The 14,480-nt window shown below is 36.5% G+C and overlaps 1 protein-coding gene across 3 annotated transcripts in view; it reads left to right on the top strand.

The window, feature by feature from the left end:
• Window positions 1–14,480, top strand: part of Irbp (Inverted repeat-binding protein) — a 142,003-nt gene that overhangs the window by 103,074 nt on the left and 24,449 nt on the right. For all 3 annotated transcript variants that reach the window (XM_068348078.1, XM_068348079.1, XM_068348080.1), the window contains exons 9-11: window positions 550–685; window positions 1,863–2,054; window positions 13,002–13,202. In XM_068348078.1, the coding sequence (XP_068204179.1) occupies window positions 550–685; window positions 1,863–2,054; window positions 13,002–13,202 (529 nt within the window). The remainder of the gene's footprint in view (window positions 1–549; window positions 686–1,862; window positions 2,055–13,001; window positions 13,203–14,480) is intronic.

The following is a 14,480-nucleotide window of genomic DNA, read 5'->3' as shown; positions in this document are numbered from 1 at the left end:
AGCCTAAAGCGTCAGAATGAGGAAAGCGGGCTGGCGGTGGGTGGGGGCGGAGCTAAGCTCCGCCCCATACCGCCAGCCAACCAATCAGCACAACTGCCTGGTTTTCTTTCTCTTCGGCTGTTTCAGCTGAGCTGAAGTGCATTCCTATATTAAATGATTACGGTTTGTATAGCTAGGAAAAATACAATCTAGGACAAATTTTCATGTTATGCTTGAGTTGCCAATTGCTGTATGTTTGTTTGAGATCTAATGAGAACTATTAGTTCACTTTTGCATTACACTGTACAAGTCATCTCAGTTAATACCTTATAGTTTGTCATTTGACAGTTATGAAAATGTAATTGATGTTCTTCTGTTTGAGTTCTTATTTATTGTGGGCCATGGAATACCCTTAAAATTACCATTGCGATGACTGGCGATAGTGACTTGGAACACTTGAGCATTGCCATTAACTCCTTATTGTAATATGATTGACTGCAAATACAGTATCTTAATTCTTATATTATTTTACTGTTTCTTTAAAAGACTTAATGTTAACAATCATTGCAGGATGAAGTTCGAAGTTTGAGTTCAATTTATCCTCCTGGCATTGAACTTCTGGGATTCAAGTCTATTAAATGTATCAAGCCGTATATGCACGTCAAACCTGCCAATTTTGTTTATGTTGACGATAAAACAATTGAAGGTAATGAATGTCCTATCATTGTATTTTAGACTAATTGATGTCAATATTCACATTCTTGTAATCAGTTTTTATTTCCTCTAGTTCAGTATCTCACTGTTACAAAAAATGGCTCTTGTTTTTCTTTGTTATAGTAACCTTTTCCTTATCAGGACATAGTTTTACCCCTCTGATTTCTATGTCATTCCCTTTGACCAGTGATTATTTACCATTTTTCTCAAGCAGTTATGTTTTTAGGTTTCATGTATCTGCTTGTCAGAAGATAATTTTATCAAAAGCATACCAAAAATCATTGGGTATTGAAAAATGCATGCTTGACCAAAAGTCTATATTTTTTCCCAACATCCTCAAGCATAGGTTTCCCCAATGTCTGTTGATACGCATGTGGTCACTAGTATTAGTCTTAGTCCTTGTTAATTGACATTTGTTGATAGGAGAGGAGCAATGAACTGCTAGATTTGGTGGTCCTATCAATGAGGACAAAAGTTTTTAACTCAGTGATCAAAAGTACAGTTTTATTCTTTTTGTATAATGGTGCAAAAAAAATTTTGAGGCGTGATCCCTTGGAATAAGGTATTTTTTTTCTGAAATCTCAGAAGATGCAAAATGTTTGTTTTGACAAAGTAAAGAAGTGGTGAATAATCATGTTTCTTCCATGAAATAATGATTCATATCATAAGAAATTGGCCATTTTGTAAGTGGTTACAACTTACTTCAAAAGTATTGTTAAGGATATAATATGCCATGGCTTTTAGATTTGTTTAGATAATTATGCAGTATCTCAGTAAAATGTTTATTGAAATAAATAATAATTTTGAGTGTAAAAAGTAATATTTTGCGTTTGTATAATTTTTCATTCAGCATTTCCTCCCTCAACTTCCCCTTGTGAGGTAGTTAGGATGATTGTAACTATCAAGTAAGCTTGCCTTTGTTTCTTTGCCTAATTTAATTATTAACTAATCTTGTAGAACTTTTATATTATATTCCTAGCACTGATTTTAGCCATCTGAAGATTAAATTTTCTCGGGTATTCAGTTAACGATATTTAGTAGGTTTGATAAGTCCCCTTGTTTTTCCAATGCACGAGACTAGTAAATGTAACGCTTAATATCTTTTCAGGTTTCTTATTTAAATCATTAGCATTTAAACTAAATCATGTTGACTTCTTTTGTCATAACAGGTAGCAAGAAGATGTTTGGTGCTTTATTAGACAGATGCTTAGCAAGGGAAGTGGTCCCAATAGTTCGTTTTATTCCACGGAGGAATGCATCAGTTGCATGGGCAGCACTTATCCCACAAGCGGAAGAACTAGATGAGCATAATTGTCAAGTTGTCCCTCCTGGTTTCCATGCTTGTTTTCTTCCATTTGCAGGTGTGATTCAGAAGTTTTCTGTTGATATATACATAGTTCATATATATTTTATGCATTATGATGGTAATATTAATACAGTAAGTCCTCTATTTTTATAAATATTTTGTTCCTACCCATATACAAGCCTTTTATCTTTTAAAATGGGGAGTATCTTTAGTGGAGCTGAAATGACCGTTGAAATTGTTGATGAGGTAGTTTAATCACTGGAGTTTTGTCCACTCGGCTGTCAAAGACTCTCCCCTATTGTCTTCGACTGCACAAGTACAGACTTAATGTTTCGTCTTATCCAAGGCTGTTTAATATTTTTTTTATTTCTTAGTTTGAATTGTGATATCAGCTTCGTGTATAATAATGGAACAAAGCATGATGGCAAATGTATATTGGACACTGCTTTAGTTTATGTTAAACTAGTGATAGTCCCAGTCAATCACTACCTAGAGTCAATTGTTTACAATAACTGTACAGTATCCCCATTTTACTGAGTTTAGATTGTAGCTTCCTGTAGGTTGGATTGACCTTGAGGAGTGAGAAATCCAAGACTTGTCTATAGTTATTCTTGGTAAGCCCATGAATTACCAAAGAGTACTTATCAGTTTACACTCCTCATCAAGTTTGCAGTAGCTGAAGCTTCTAGCTATACACCCCTGGCTTAGTCCAGAAAGCATGCTTTAGGAGCAAGGAGAAATTTTCTAAAGCTAGGAGAACTCGGATCTTCCATCAAAGTGTGTTTTTTTGGGTTGTGGCATGAAATGATCACCACATTCCAACATGGTATGGAAGCTCTGGCGACCACCGACAAAGTGTTCCTCGAGTCTTGCAGGTAGGCCTTTGATATCTTGGGAAAGTGGGTAGCTAAGGTTACATTGTTCCTGTACCAGTGATCCAGAAACGATTCCAGTGCCATCAGTGTTAGTGACTGTAGTGATGATACCCAGAGGGCTCTGCCTCTATGGTAGTAGAGTAGAGACGCACAGAGCGTAGAAGGCTCTGTTGCTGCTAAACCTGTTCATACGTCCCAGTGCCTGACTCCTGTGATTAGCTTAGGTACGACCCCTTTCTGTGTCACCCCTGTGCCTGTCACGCCTGTTCTTGTCAGAATCTGTGGAGGAAGTTTGTTAGCAGAATAAGGGATTTGTTCCCCTTCCTCTTCCAACTTTTCTTTCTTGGTTCTTACAACTCAGATTCTGACACTTCTAACAACAAGAAGTTGAAGAAACAGGAAGGCCTGTTGTAGTCACAATAAGAGCGCTTACCGATATCACCTCTCTCTTGGGGTGGGTAGACAATCCTAGGTGGTTCCCCTCACAAGAGGGACTGTAAGTGGGTTCCCGATACCATGTCCCCATATCAGAGCCCTAGGTTCCCCCAGCTACCCAGTAGCTAGGTTGAACAGAGATGCATGGCCCTTTGTTGGCTTGTGTCCTCATTCTGTCGGTCTGTGCTGGATGAGCTAGGGGCTATCTTCCAATTTCCTATCTGGACACAGGACTCTTCTACTTTTTCTAACAGGGTATTGCTGTGTACTATCTTGTGAAGAAGCCTTCTGTTGATGGTCACTTAGACATGCACTTCCCTGATTGCAGAACCAAAGGAGAAAGTTGGTAAGCAGGAGAAGCAGTTCTTTCCCCTCCTCTTCCGATTATGACATACCTTAATAGAGGTAGAAGAATTCGAAGAAGTCCAGAAAGGTCAGTCATGGTTGCAAGAATAGGGCTCTTGACGACACCACCTCTCCTTGGGTGGTGGACAACACCAGTATAGTACTGGGCAGCTCCTGGCCCCTGTGAAGGCTAATACCAAGGTCCCTGTGCACCCCATGTTCATGACCCCTGAGACTGTGTCCGGGGTTCTCCTGGCCACCTGTAGCCAGGTAGGACAGTCTTGCCTTCTGTCTGCCTGGTATTGGAAGACCTTGGGTACTCATTCAAATTTCCTACTTGAGCGATGGACTTCTCCCTTCTCTGAACAGAGCACTGTAGAGTCCTGTGTTGAGAAGAGGTTACCTTGTGGGTATAGTAATGTGTGGTTCTTCAAGGGAGGCATCATCTTCGATGGTTGGCTAGACCTTGACTTGTCTGTCAGCTTTCAGAGCCAGAGATGTTGGTAAGCAGAAGAAGCTGTTTGTTCTCCTTACTCTTCCAACTCTTTTACCTCATTTTCTTCCTCTTCAACACTTCTACCTCATTCTCCTCATGTTCCTTTTTCTTTCTGTTTATGATACTTCTTGAAAGAAAAATGAGTAGATTTTTTGGGAAGGCCAGTTGCTGAGCCTTGAGCCAGACCTTCGGACTGAAGGGCTTGGACCTTTCTTCTTCTAGAGAATTGTCCATGATTTTGAGGAACTTTGAGCAGTATTGTCTTCCCAGAGAACTCAAGCCACCAACTTCGGATGTTACAAGAGTTCTCGGCTGTGTCTCATGCATTCACTGTACGAATCCTTAAAAAGGTCAGTAGATAAGAATGTGACACTTAAGACTGACTTTCTGCTCACCTTAGCTTTATTGAGGAGAGTAGGCCAAATACATGACATCTATGCCATGAGTCATTCCGAGGAATGGAAGAGGGTCTTTTTAACCTTTGTCCCAGAATTTGTGGCCAAGACCCAAAACTGCTGTCCGTGACCCCAGGTTTGAGTCCTTATACATCTCTTTCCGAGATACAACTAACGATAAGCATGACCTGTTTCTCTGTCCTGCGAAGGCACTATGGTGTTTCCTCAAGAGAATGTGTCATCTCAGACCAGAGCACCAGAGATTGTTCTTCATCACTAGTAGGGTGAATAAAACCAATATCCACAAACACTGTCTCACTCTGACTTCTTGATACCATCAAACACAATTGTTCCACTTCTGGAGGGTCCACATGATGACTGTCTATAGCATGAGGTCACAAAGCCAGAGGTATTGGTTCCACCCTAGTCTTTGAGAAGAATCTGTCCATAGTGCTTGCTGAAGGCGGGAGTCTGGAAGTGCTAGACAACCTTCAACCTCCACTACCTGCAGAAGTATATCTACAAGTCACTGGGTGTCTTTACCTTGGAATGTGTAATATTATTATTATTACTAGCTAAGCTACAACCTTAGTTGGAAAAGCAAGATGCTAGAAACCCAAGAGCTCCAACAGGGAAAATAGCTCAGTGAGGAAGGCAAATAAGGAAAAATTAAATATTTTAAGAACAGTAAAATTAAAATAGATATCTCCTATAGAACTCTAAAAACTTTAATAAAACAAGAGGAAGAGAAATAAGATAGAGTAGTGTGCTGAACTGTACCCTCACGCAAGAGAACTCTAACCCAAGATAGTGGAAGACCATGGTACAGAGGTTCAGACACTACCCAAGACTAGAGAACAATGGTTTGATTTTGGAGTGTCCTTCTCCTAGAAGAGCTGCTTACCATAGCTAAAGAGTCTCCTCTATCCTTACCTAGAGGAAAGTGGCCACTGAACAATGACAGTGCAGTAACCCCTTGGGTGAAGAAGAATCGTTAGTTTTATGAGGACAGAGGAGAATAAGTAAAGAAAAGGCCAGACTATTTAGTGTGTGCATGTAGGCAAAGGGAAAATAAACCGTAAACCGAGAGAAGGATCCAATGTAGTACTGTCTGGCCAGTCAAAGGACCCCATAACTCTCTTGTGGTAGTATCTCAACAGGTGGCTGGTGTCCTGGCTAACCTACTACTAACAGTTTGTGTAGCAGGCCTTTCTCCCTCACCAGAGAAGAAGCATCTCGTCTTGAATGGTGGTCACGACGTAAGTCTAAGAATGAATGGTAAGAATATCGGGTTGTTTTTCCTTCTTCCCCTCTTTTGGGGTTTAGCAGTCATGCCATTATGGAGTTGGAATGGATGACGGAAGCAGGTAAGTTACTCAACCGAGTCAGTTTACTTTACAAATTGTTTTGTATTGAATTATCTCTCCCATCCTTTTATATAAAAGGAAGGATGGTTAGAATGTATGCACACCCATTTCTTGTATAATGCCTATACAAGTGGACCTTCATACAGTATTCTTAAGGATATAGATTCTTCAGTGACCATCTACTAGTTTCTAGTGGAGACCTTGCCTAACACCTGCAACAGTTTCATTCTCAGTTAGGAGTTTGGCAGGAGTAATGACTTTTGCTCATAGATAGGGCCAAAGTAGGCTATAGTACAGTACACTGATATTTCTCAGGTCAGTGAACCAGCCACTTTGTCTATAGGGACTTTTGCCCTCCTAAGAATGAGTTTCTTATTAAAGATCAAAGGTTTGTAGTGCAAATCACAAATGTTTTGGTCAATTTGTAATACTCTTAAGGGGACCATCCGCCATGGGCTTTTGACATAACAACTTTCAGAAATCGAAAATCGTTTTATTGCTTCTATGTATGCACAAACATATCGTACAAGCTCCCCAGAAGTTTCAGCCAATTGTTTTTACAAATAACGAAGATATAGCGGTCTTTAAATGATGACGTCATCCTTAGTGTATTGTCTGCATGACTGAGTTTGACAAAATCGTCTGCGTGTGTTATTTTTGTATATCTATAGTGATTTTTCTCTTATGTTTCGATCTATCGCACGTCTGGCAGAAATGGGAGGCATTGGTAGAGCGTAGTTGAACAAAATCTACTCCTAAGAGAACAGAAGCCAGAGTTTCCAAACACTTACAGATGTTATAATGCATGCGTTTGTTTACTTGAAGATCGTATGAAGATTGTTTTCACAACGTCCTCGGGAACTTTATAACAAGGCCAATATTACCTAAGGTCATAAAAAGAACAAATAGTCAATCATTTTTCCAAACAATGAAGATATATCAGTCTTTAAACGATGACGTCATCTTACTGCGTCGTCTACCTGACTGAGTTTGACAGAATCGTAGTTCTCTCTCTCTCTCTCTCTCTCTCTCTCTCTCTCTCTCTCTCTCTCTCTCTCTCTCTTTGAAGTTCGTATGTAGATTGTGCTTTCATAACATCCTTGGGAACTTTATAGCAATGCCAATGTTACCTAAGGTCATAAAAAGAACAACTAGTCTATCATTTTTCCAAATAATGATGATATAGCGGTCTTTAAATTATGACGTCATCCTTACTGTCGTCTGCATGACTGAGTTTGACAGAATCGTAATTATGTTTAATTTTGCATCTCTCTCTCTCTCTCTCTCTCTCTCTCTCTCTCTCTTGAATTATCTAAAACTACCATTTATACAAATACTATAATTTCTCTCTCTCTCTCTCTCTCTCTCTCTCTCTCTCTCTGAAGTTCGAATGAAGATTGTTTTCACAACGTCCTCGGGAACTTTATAACAAGGCCAATGTTACCTAAGGTCATAAAAAGAACAAATAGTCAATCATTTTTCCAAATAATGAAGATATAGCGGTCTTTAAATGTTGACGTCATCTTACTGCGTCGTCTACCTGACTGAGTTTGACAGAATCGTAGTTTTCTCTCTCTCTCTCTCTCTCTCTCTCTCTCTCTCTCTCTCCATTTATACAAATACTATAATTCTCTCTCTCTTTCTCTCTCTCTCTCTCTCTCTCTCTCTTGAAGTTCGTATGTAGATTGTGCTTTCATAACATCCTCGGGAACTTTATAGCAATGCCAATGTTACCTAAGGTCATGAAAAGAACAACTAGTCTATCATTTTTCCAAATAATGATGATGTAGCGGTCTTTAAATTATGACGTCATCCTTACTGTCGTCTGCATGACTGAGTTTGACAGAATCGTAGTTATGTTTATTTTTGCATCTCTCTCTCTCTCTCTCTCTCTCTCTCTCTCGAATTATTTAAAACTGCCACTTATACAAATTCTATCTTACAATGCTCTCTTAGAATCAAATAATGGTTGATCTCTCTCTCTCTCTCTCTCTCTCTCTCTCTATCAATTTGAACTGCCATCTATAGTATATCAACCAAAATGCTATCACTCCAAAATTATATTCATGACCTCTCTCTCTCTCTCTCTCTCTCTCTCTCTCTCTCTCTCTCTCTCATACACTAATATAAGTGACGCATTTATAAATATTCCCCTATATGATGTCTACCGTCAGGATCAAGGTCGGGGTGGAGGGGTATGTATATTTGTCAGAAACTATTTGAAGGTCACCGAAATAAATTTAACGATCGAAAAATGTGAGGGTGTAGAAGATAAGTGGATCTCGATTCAATATAGCAAGTTTCCTTCTGTTATTGTAGGATGCGTATATCGCCATCCCAAAGCACCGGCAACCTCTTTTGATTATATCTCTGATATTTTTAAAGAAATTATTTTACGAAATAAGCATATATTTATCTATGGGGACTTTAATGATGATCTGCTAAAGACCGAGAATAAAATGTCTAAACTAATTAAAAAACTAAATTTCGATCAGATAGTAAACAAACCTACTAGAGTTACTCCTACATCAGCGTCTTTAATTGATCTCGTAATAACAAATGCTAAACATATGATAACAAAAATTGATATTATACCAAGCTTGGTGGCAGACCACGAGACAATCTTAACTCATCTAAATATTCGTAAGCCAAAAAAGAAACCTGTTTTAAAAACTTTTAGATGTTTGCAAAATTATTCTCCAGACTTTCTTTGTAACCTCCTCATGAATAACGTAAATATATTAAATGGTATTTTAAATACTGACAATGTAAACAACCAAGTTGGAACTTTAAACGACGTCTTTACAGCTTGTCTAAACATTTGTGCTCCGGTTGTAACGAAAGAAATCGTTCGTCCCCCTGCGCCCTGGATAACAGATGAAATAAAGCGAGACATGAAAGAAAGAGACAGACTGAAAAGTGAGTTAAAAAATCAAACTTTTAACATCCTTCTGAGAGAAAAACATAAAGACCTGAAGAAGAGAGTAAACTCAAAGTTAGCGGCAAGCCGTAAGCAGTTTTACAAAAGCGAATATCTGAAAGCTAAAGGCAATGTCTCTGCTACTTGGAAAATAACAAAAAATATGCTATTTAATGGTCAACAAACAGATAAGAGCTCTATGCTATTGCCAGCAGTAACTGATGTACACTCTAAGGCTGAAAAATTCAATGATTTTTTCGCTGAGGTCGGGAAAAAAACTTTCGAAAAAACCCAAGAGGAAATTAGGAAATATAATATCTCTACTGAAACAGTACGTAATATTCCAGTTAGAGAATTAGATAGTTTTAAGCCTACTCCTGTTGATTGTAATACTGTCATATTAATTATAAAAAATCTTAAAAACACAAATGCTTTTGGATCTGACGGGATTAGCTTGCGTTTCATTAGGGATGGGTTATATATTATTGCTTTTTACCTTACAGTTATAATTAACACATCCATAGCCACTAAAGAGTATCCGGACTTATGGAAAAATCCCCACGTAATTCCTGTTTTTAAGAGTGGTGATATGGGAGACGTCTCCAATTATCGTCCTATATCTTTGCTACCGGTATTGTCAAAAGTTCTGGAAAAAATAATTGCTATTCAATTAACTAATTTTTTAGAGACAAATGGTCTAATCTCACAAAGTCAACACGGCTTCAGGCCAAAATTATCAACTGAAACGGCTCTATTAAAAGTATCAGATAAGATTTATAATAACATGGATAATAAGAAAGTCTCACTACTCCTTTTACTTGACCTCTCAAAAGCCTTCGATAGCGTGAACCATAATATATTATTTGATAAATGTACATCACTAAGTATAGATCCACTTTGGTTTATGAATTACCTACATAACAGATCCCAGTCAGTTAGAATGGGTCAAACTGTGTCGTCCCAAAAAACTGTAGAGTTTGGTGTGCCGCAGGGCTCTATTCTTGGCCCAATACTCTTTGCAATTTATGTCAATGATCTGGTCAAATCACTACCCGGCTGTTTTGTCATCCAATATGCCGACGACACCCAGATCTTAATTGAAGGAAATGTAAGTGAAATAGACGAACTAATTCATAGGGCAAAATGCATACTAAAGAAGGCCAAATACTACTTCTTAACTAATGGTTTGCTTCTTAATGAGAAAAAAACACAATTAATTTTTATAGGTTCCCGACAATATATATCAGAAATTGGAGATAATGTACAAATAGATTTTAATGGAAATATGATTAAACCCATGAAAGCTGTAAAAAATCTAGGGGTTTATTTTGACAGATATATGACGTTTGAAACTCATATAGATGAAATTTATAAGAAAGTGATGGGCACTTTAATTTATTTAAATAGAGTAAAAGACTCATTTGATTCCTCTACGCGTAAAATAGTTGTTCAGTCGCTGGCTATGAGTATAATCAACTACTGTTTAAGAATTTGGGGAGTAACTGGCTCTACACAAATGAAAAGGGTTCAAAAACTTCAAAACTTTGCCGCCCGAGTGGCTGTTGGTAATGTAAAAAAACATGACCACATATCCCCTTACCTCAAAAAATTAGAATGGTTAAAGATAAAAGACAAATATACCATAGATGTCTGTAATTTGGTATTCAAAACAATACGTAAAATAACTCCTGAATGGTTATACGATTTTCCAACAGTACACGCAGTTAATGGGGTTTCTACTCGACAGCAGGAAAATCTATATGTAGAAAGGGCGAAAACAGAGATAGGCTCCCGCCAGTTTAGAGTTCGAGGCCCAGCATTATACAATAAAGTACCTGGCACAATTAAACAAAAATCCTCTCTCGCTGCTTTTAATGTAAACTTAAAGAAACTAATCTTAAATGGTCCCGATTAATGTAAGAATGTTATGCTTAATTGCCTTATTAAAAGTGCTTTTGAAGGCACTACTGTACTTCGATAGATGTTGGAATTAGTTTTAGATAATATTTATGGATAAGATGGCTTTTATTTACAAATTAAGATTTCCTTATAATCTAGTATGCATATTTGATTACTATGTGTTATTTTAATATGATTTGTACATGACGTGTTTTTAACACAACTTATGTGGTCTATGACAATGTATTTCATTATTCGGCAAGTGTTTTTTTTTACTCACTATATTCTAAGTAAATACTTTCTGATTTCATTATATTCTTTTATTACTGATGAATTATTTCAATTACAAAGTTTTAGCCGATTTATTGATTCTTATAACAACTTTTGTATGTCTAAAATAACAAATATTTGAACTGTTTGTAAGATGACTTTACTAATTGTAGCCTTATATTTTATGAATACCCAATGTAAATATTGGAAATAAAGAATTATTATTATTATTATTATTATTACTCTCTCTCTCTCTCTCTCTCTCTCTCTCTCTCTCTCTCTCTCTCTCTCTCTCTCTCTCTCTCTCATGGTTCGATATATCGTACTTCTGGCAGAAAGGAAAGGCATTGGTAGAGGGCAGGTAAATGAAAACTACCAGCTACGAGCACATCAGCAAAGTTTCCAAAGACGTATAGAAATTATAATGCATGTGTTTATTTACTTGAAGTTCGTAAGTAGATTGTGCTTTCACAATGTCCTCTGGAACTTTATAGCTATGCCAATGTTACATAAGGTGATAGAAAGAACAAAAAGTAAGTGGAGAACAAGAAAAAAGAACCAAGAAAGAGGGAAACATGAATAAGAGTACAGAGCTGAAACCTGCTAACTGAAACACTGGCAACAAGGAGAGATCGCTGGCAACAAGGAGAGATCGCTGGCAACTCTAACATAGGAATAGTAAACTGAGGGTTCAAATACCTCGTTTAGGTTGCATTTATGTAAGAATAAACAATAAAAGTTATCATAATAATATTATCTTGATTTCTTTAAGAAAAGAAGCAAAAATGTGTTGCAAATCTTTGGGAGCTCATAACTCAAAAACATAATTATTCATACTTAGGTACCATTTTTCTCACTTATATTTTGTTCGATATTAGAGGAAAAGATATCATTGAAAAGAAGAATAAAAATCCCACAATTCTGTCTGACAAAATTTTGATTTTCTTTTTATATTTTTTTTCACAATTATTTTCCGTCTAGACGAGAGAAAAAAAATAAAAATTCATTAAAAAAAAACAGAAAGGAAAATAAAAATTCTGTCTGACAGAATTGTTCGGTTGATAGAGTAGTTTTTATGGTATAAGTTTCAATACAATTGGTATTACTGTATAGTAGTGGGGAAAAATGTACCAAAATTTTTATTTTAGATCATGATTTTTGCTAATAAATCCAAAAGTTTTTGATCAAATGACTTGAAATTTTTATATGATGAAGGTATTATATATGTCTAAGACATATATAGAAATTGTGTAATTTGGATCTTTAGAAAAAAACATGGCGGACATGGCGGACGGTCCCCTTAACCATACAACCTTAGACTTTCAAGTTACAATGCTCGCCTCAATCACCCTGTAGGTCATAGGTCAAAGTTAATGCTACGTGTTGGGTTGTCTGTGTTTACCTTCTGCCCAACAAGCAATATATTTACCTCGTTAAGAAGCTGAATAGCCTTTTCAGCTTTTCTGAAGTCATATTCCTATTAAAGATCTTGGGTTAGTATGGTTAGGAAAAATACAATTGATTAAAATGAATTTGTTAGTTTACTCATGCTACCAGCTACGTCATTTAAAAAAAATATGTCCACAGTGCAGACTAGAGAACATAAAATGGGCAATATGTTTGTAAACTTTAAATCATTTAATTTTTTTTTTAGAATTTAGATATACAGTAGGTTTATAATTTTAATTTTATTAAAATGGATTTGTCAATTACATTTTTATTGAATTTTAGGCTTTATTTGGGAGCAGAGCTTTCCATCATCCTGTACTACATGCATTTATTATCTGAATTGTTTTCACAATTCATAAAATTCATAAGATGTGAAATAAAACTCTTATAAGCTATGTATATTTTTTATAGTAAGGCATGTCAATATCAATAGGCAATAGATTGTCTTTTGAGCAGGATTTTCATAGGTATCTTCGACTTGAAAACTAATAAATTTGAGATGATGAAGTGTATATCTTGGAAGGTGTGTTAGCAATAATTTTTCATTGCAGATGACTTTCGCAACCTTGAGATGGAGAATTTGCCTCGTGCTACCCCTGACCAGGTTGATGCAGCAAAGGCAGTCATACAAAAACTCCACTTCAAATATCAACCTGAAAGCTTTGATAACCCAAGCCTGCAGACTCACTGGCGCAACATAGAGGCGTTAGCACTGAATAGGTCTACTCTGGATCCAGTTCCAGATCATACAGGTAATACAGTTAAGGAATGTTTTACTTACATTCTATGTTGTATTAAATTGTTTCATGGTGTATATGGTTGTAGGTATGATACTGGAATGGTATTGAAAGGGCTTCCTTGCTAATAAAGTAAATCATTTCCACGAATCTTACCTTTGAGTAGAACATGATGACCTCTGAATAAAAACTATTAAATAATTAGATTTTCTCGTGCCACCATTCCCCTTCTCCCCTCTGAGGGATTGCTACACTACTAGGAGAGTGAAAACAGGAGGTTTCTGGGTAAAATGTAACAACAAAGATTCAGATTTTTCTTTGTGCACAACTGCAGACAATATTCTCACAAATTAGTTGTTTTTTTTTCCTCCTTTGCTGCTTTAGTCTGTTTTTTAGCATTGCTCAGGTATATATTCCAATGGTGATTTACTGAGATATTGCTTTAAATGCAAATCAAGTAAGTTATTTTTTTTAACATAGTTGATCCACACTTATTGTGTGTTGCTTCTGTAGCACTGATGATTTTATAACCTTTTGTTGCTTTAGATGAATGTGTATCTTACATTAGCCAAGTTAAAAGAAAGATGCTAAGCATAAGCAAAGTTTTTTGAGTAAGTTCAGCAAATCTTGCCCAGGTGTTTTGATGATGATGAGTATTTGTGAGGTCTCTAATGTGGGAGCTACCAATAAGATAACTGACAGGATTGGTAATTTAGTTCTTTCTAATAGAGTAGATAAACCCTCCTGTTGAATGGGCTTAGTTTTAGATTTGATTACTATTTTCCTTCAATGATCCCAGGGTTGTTACTTGTGTAGTTTCTGACAAGTCTAAAGTTTTGGTAGCTGATATTGATGAAGGTGCTAGCTTAATTTTGCCTTTAAAAGTAAATGCTTGTGTTTCTTTGTTCAATATCAATTTGAATGATGACATTCTGTATGTTAATAGTTTGCAAATAGTAAGAATGTGAATTTCTTTAATAAAAATAGCCCCTCTTTTCTCTCTGGAAGAGGCATAAAGTGACGGAGGAGATAATAAATGAATTGGCCAAAAGCAGAAAATTTGGCCGGGAAAATACAACAAGAATATATTATATTTTCCAGTCTTGCTCATGTGTGTGCATTGATACTTATAATGTATGTTATGTTTGTGGGGAGCAATATTTATGGATTTGAGGGAAGCGGCTCACCACTGGTTAGTAAATAACCCTGAAATATGATGATTATATCATTATGATCCCCAGTGGTGTGGAGAATTGCAGCTGAAAATCTATACTTATGCATTCTAAACTTTAC

Source organism: Palaemon carinicauda, chromosome 24 (assembly GCF_036898095.1).
Source record: "Palaemon carinicauda isolate YSFRI2023 chromosome 24, ASM3689809v2, whole genome shotgun sequence".
NCBI classification, from domain to species: domain Eukaryota; kingdom Metazoa; phylum Arthropoda; class Malacostraca; order Decapoda; family Palaemonidae; genus Palaemon; species Palaemon carinicauda.
The sequence above is the reverse complement of the archived record's forward strand: the minus strand, read 5'-3'. Positions and strand labels throughout refer to the sequence as shown.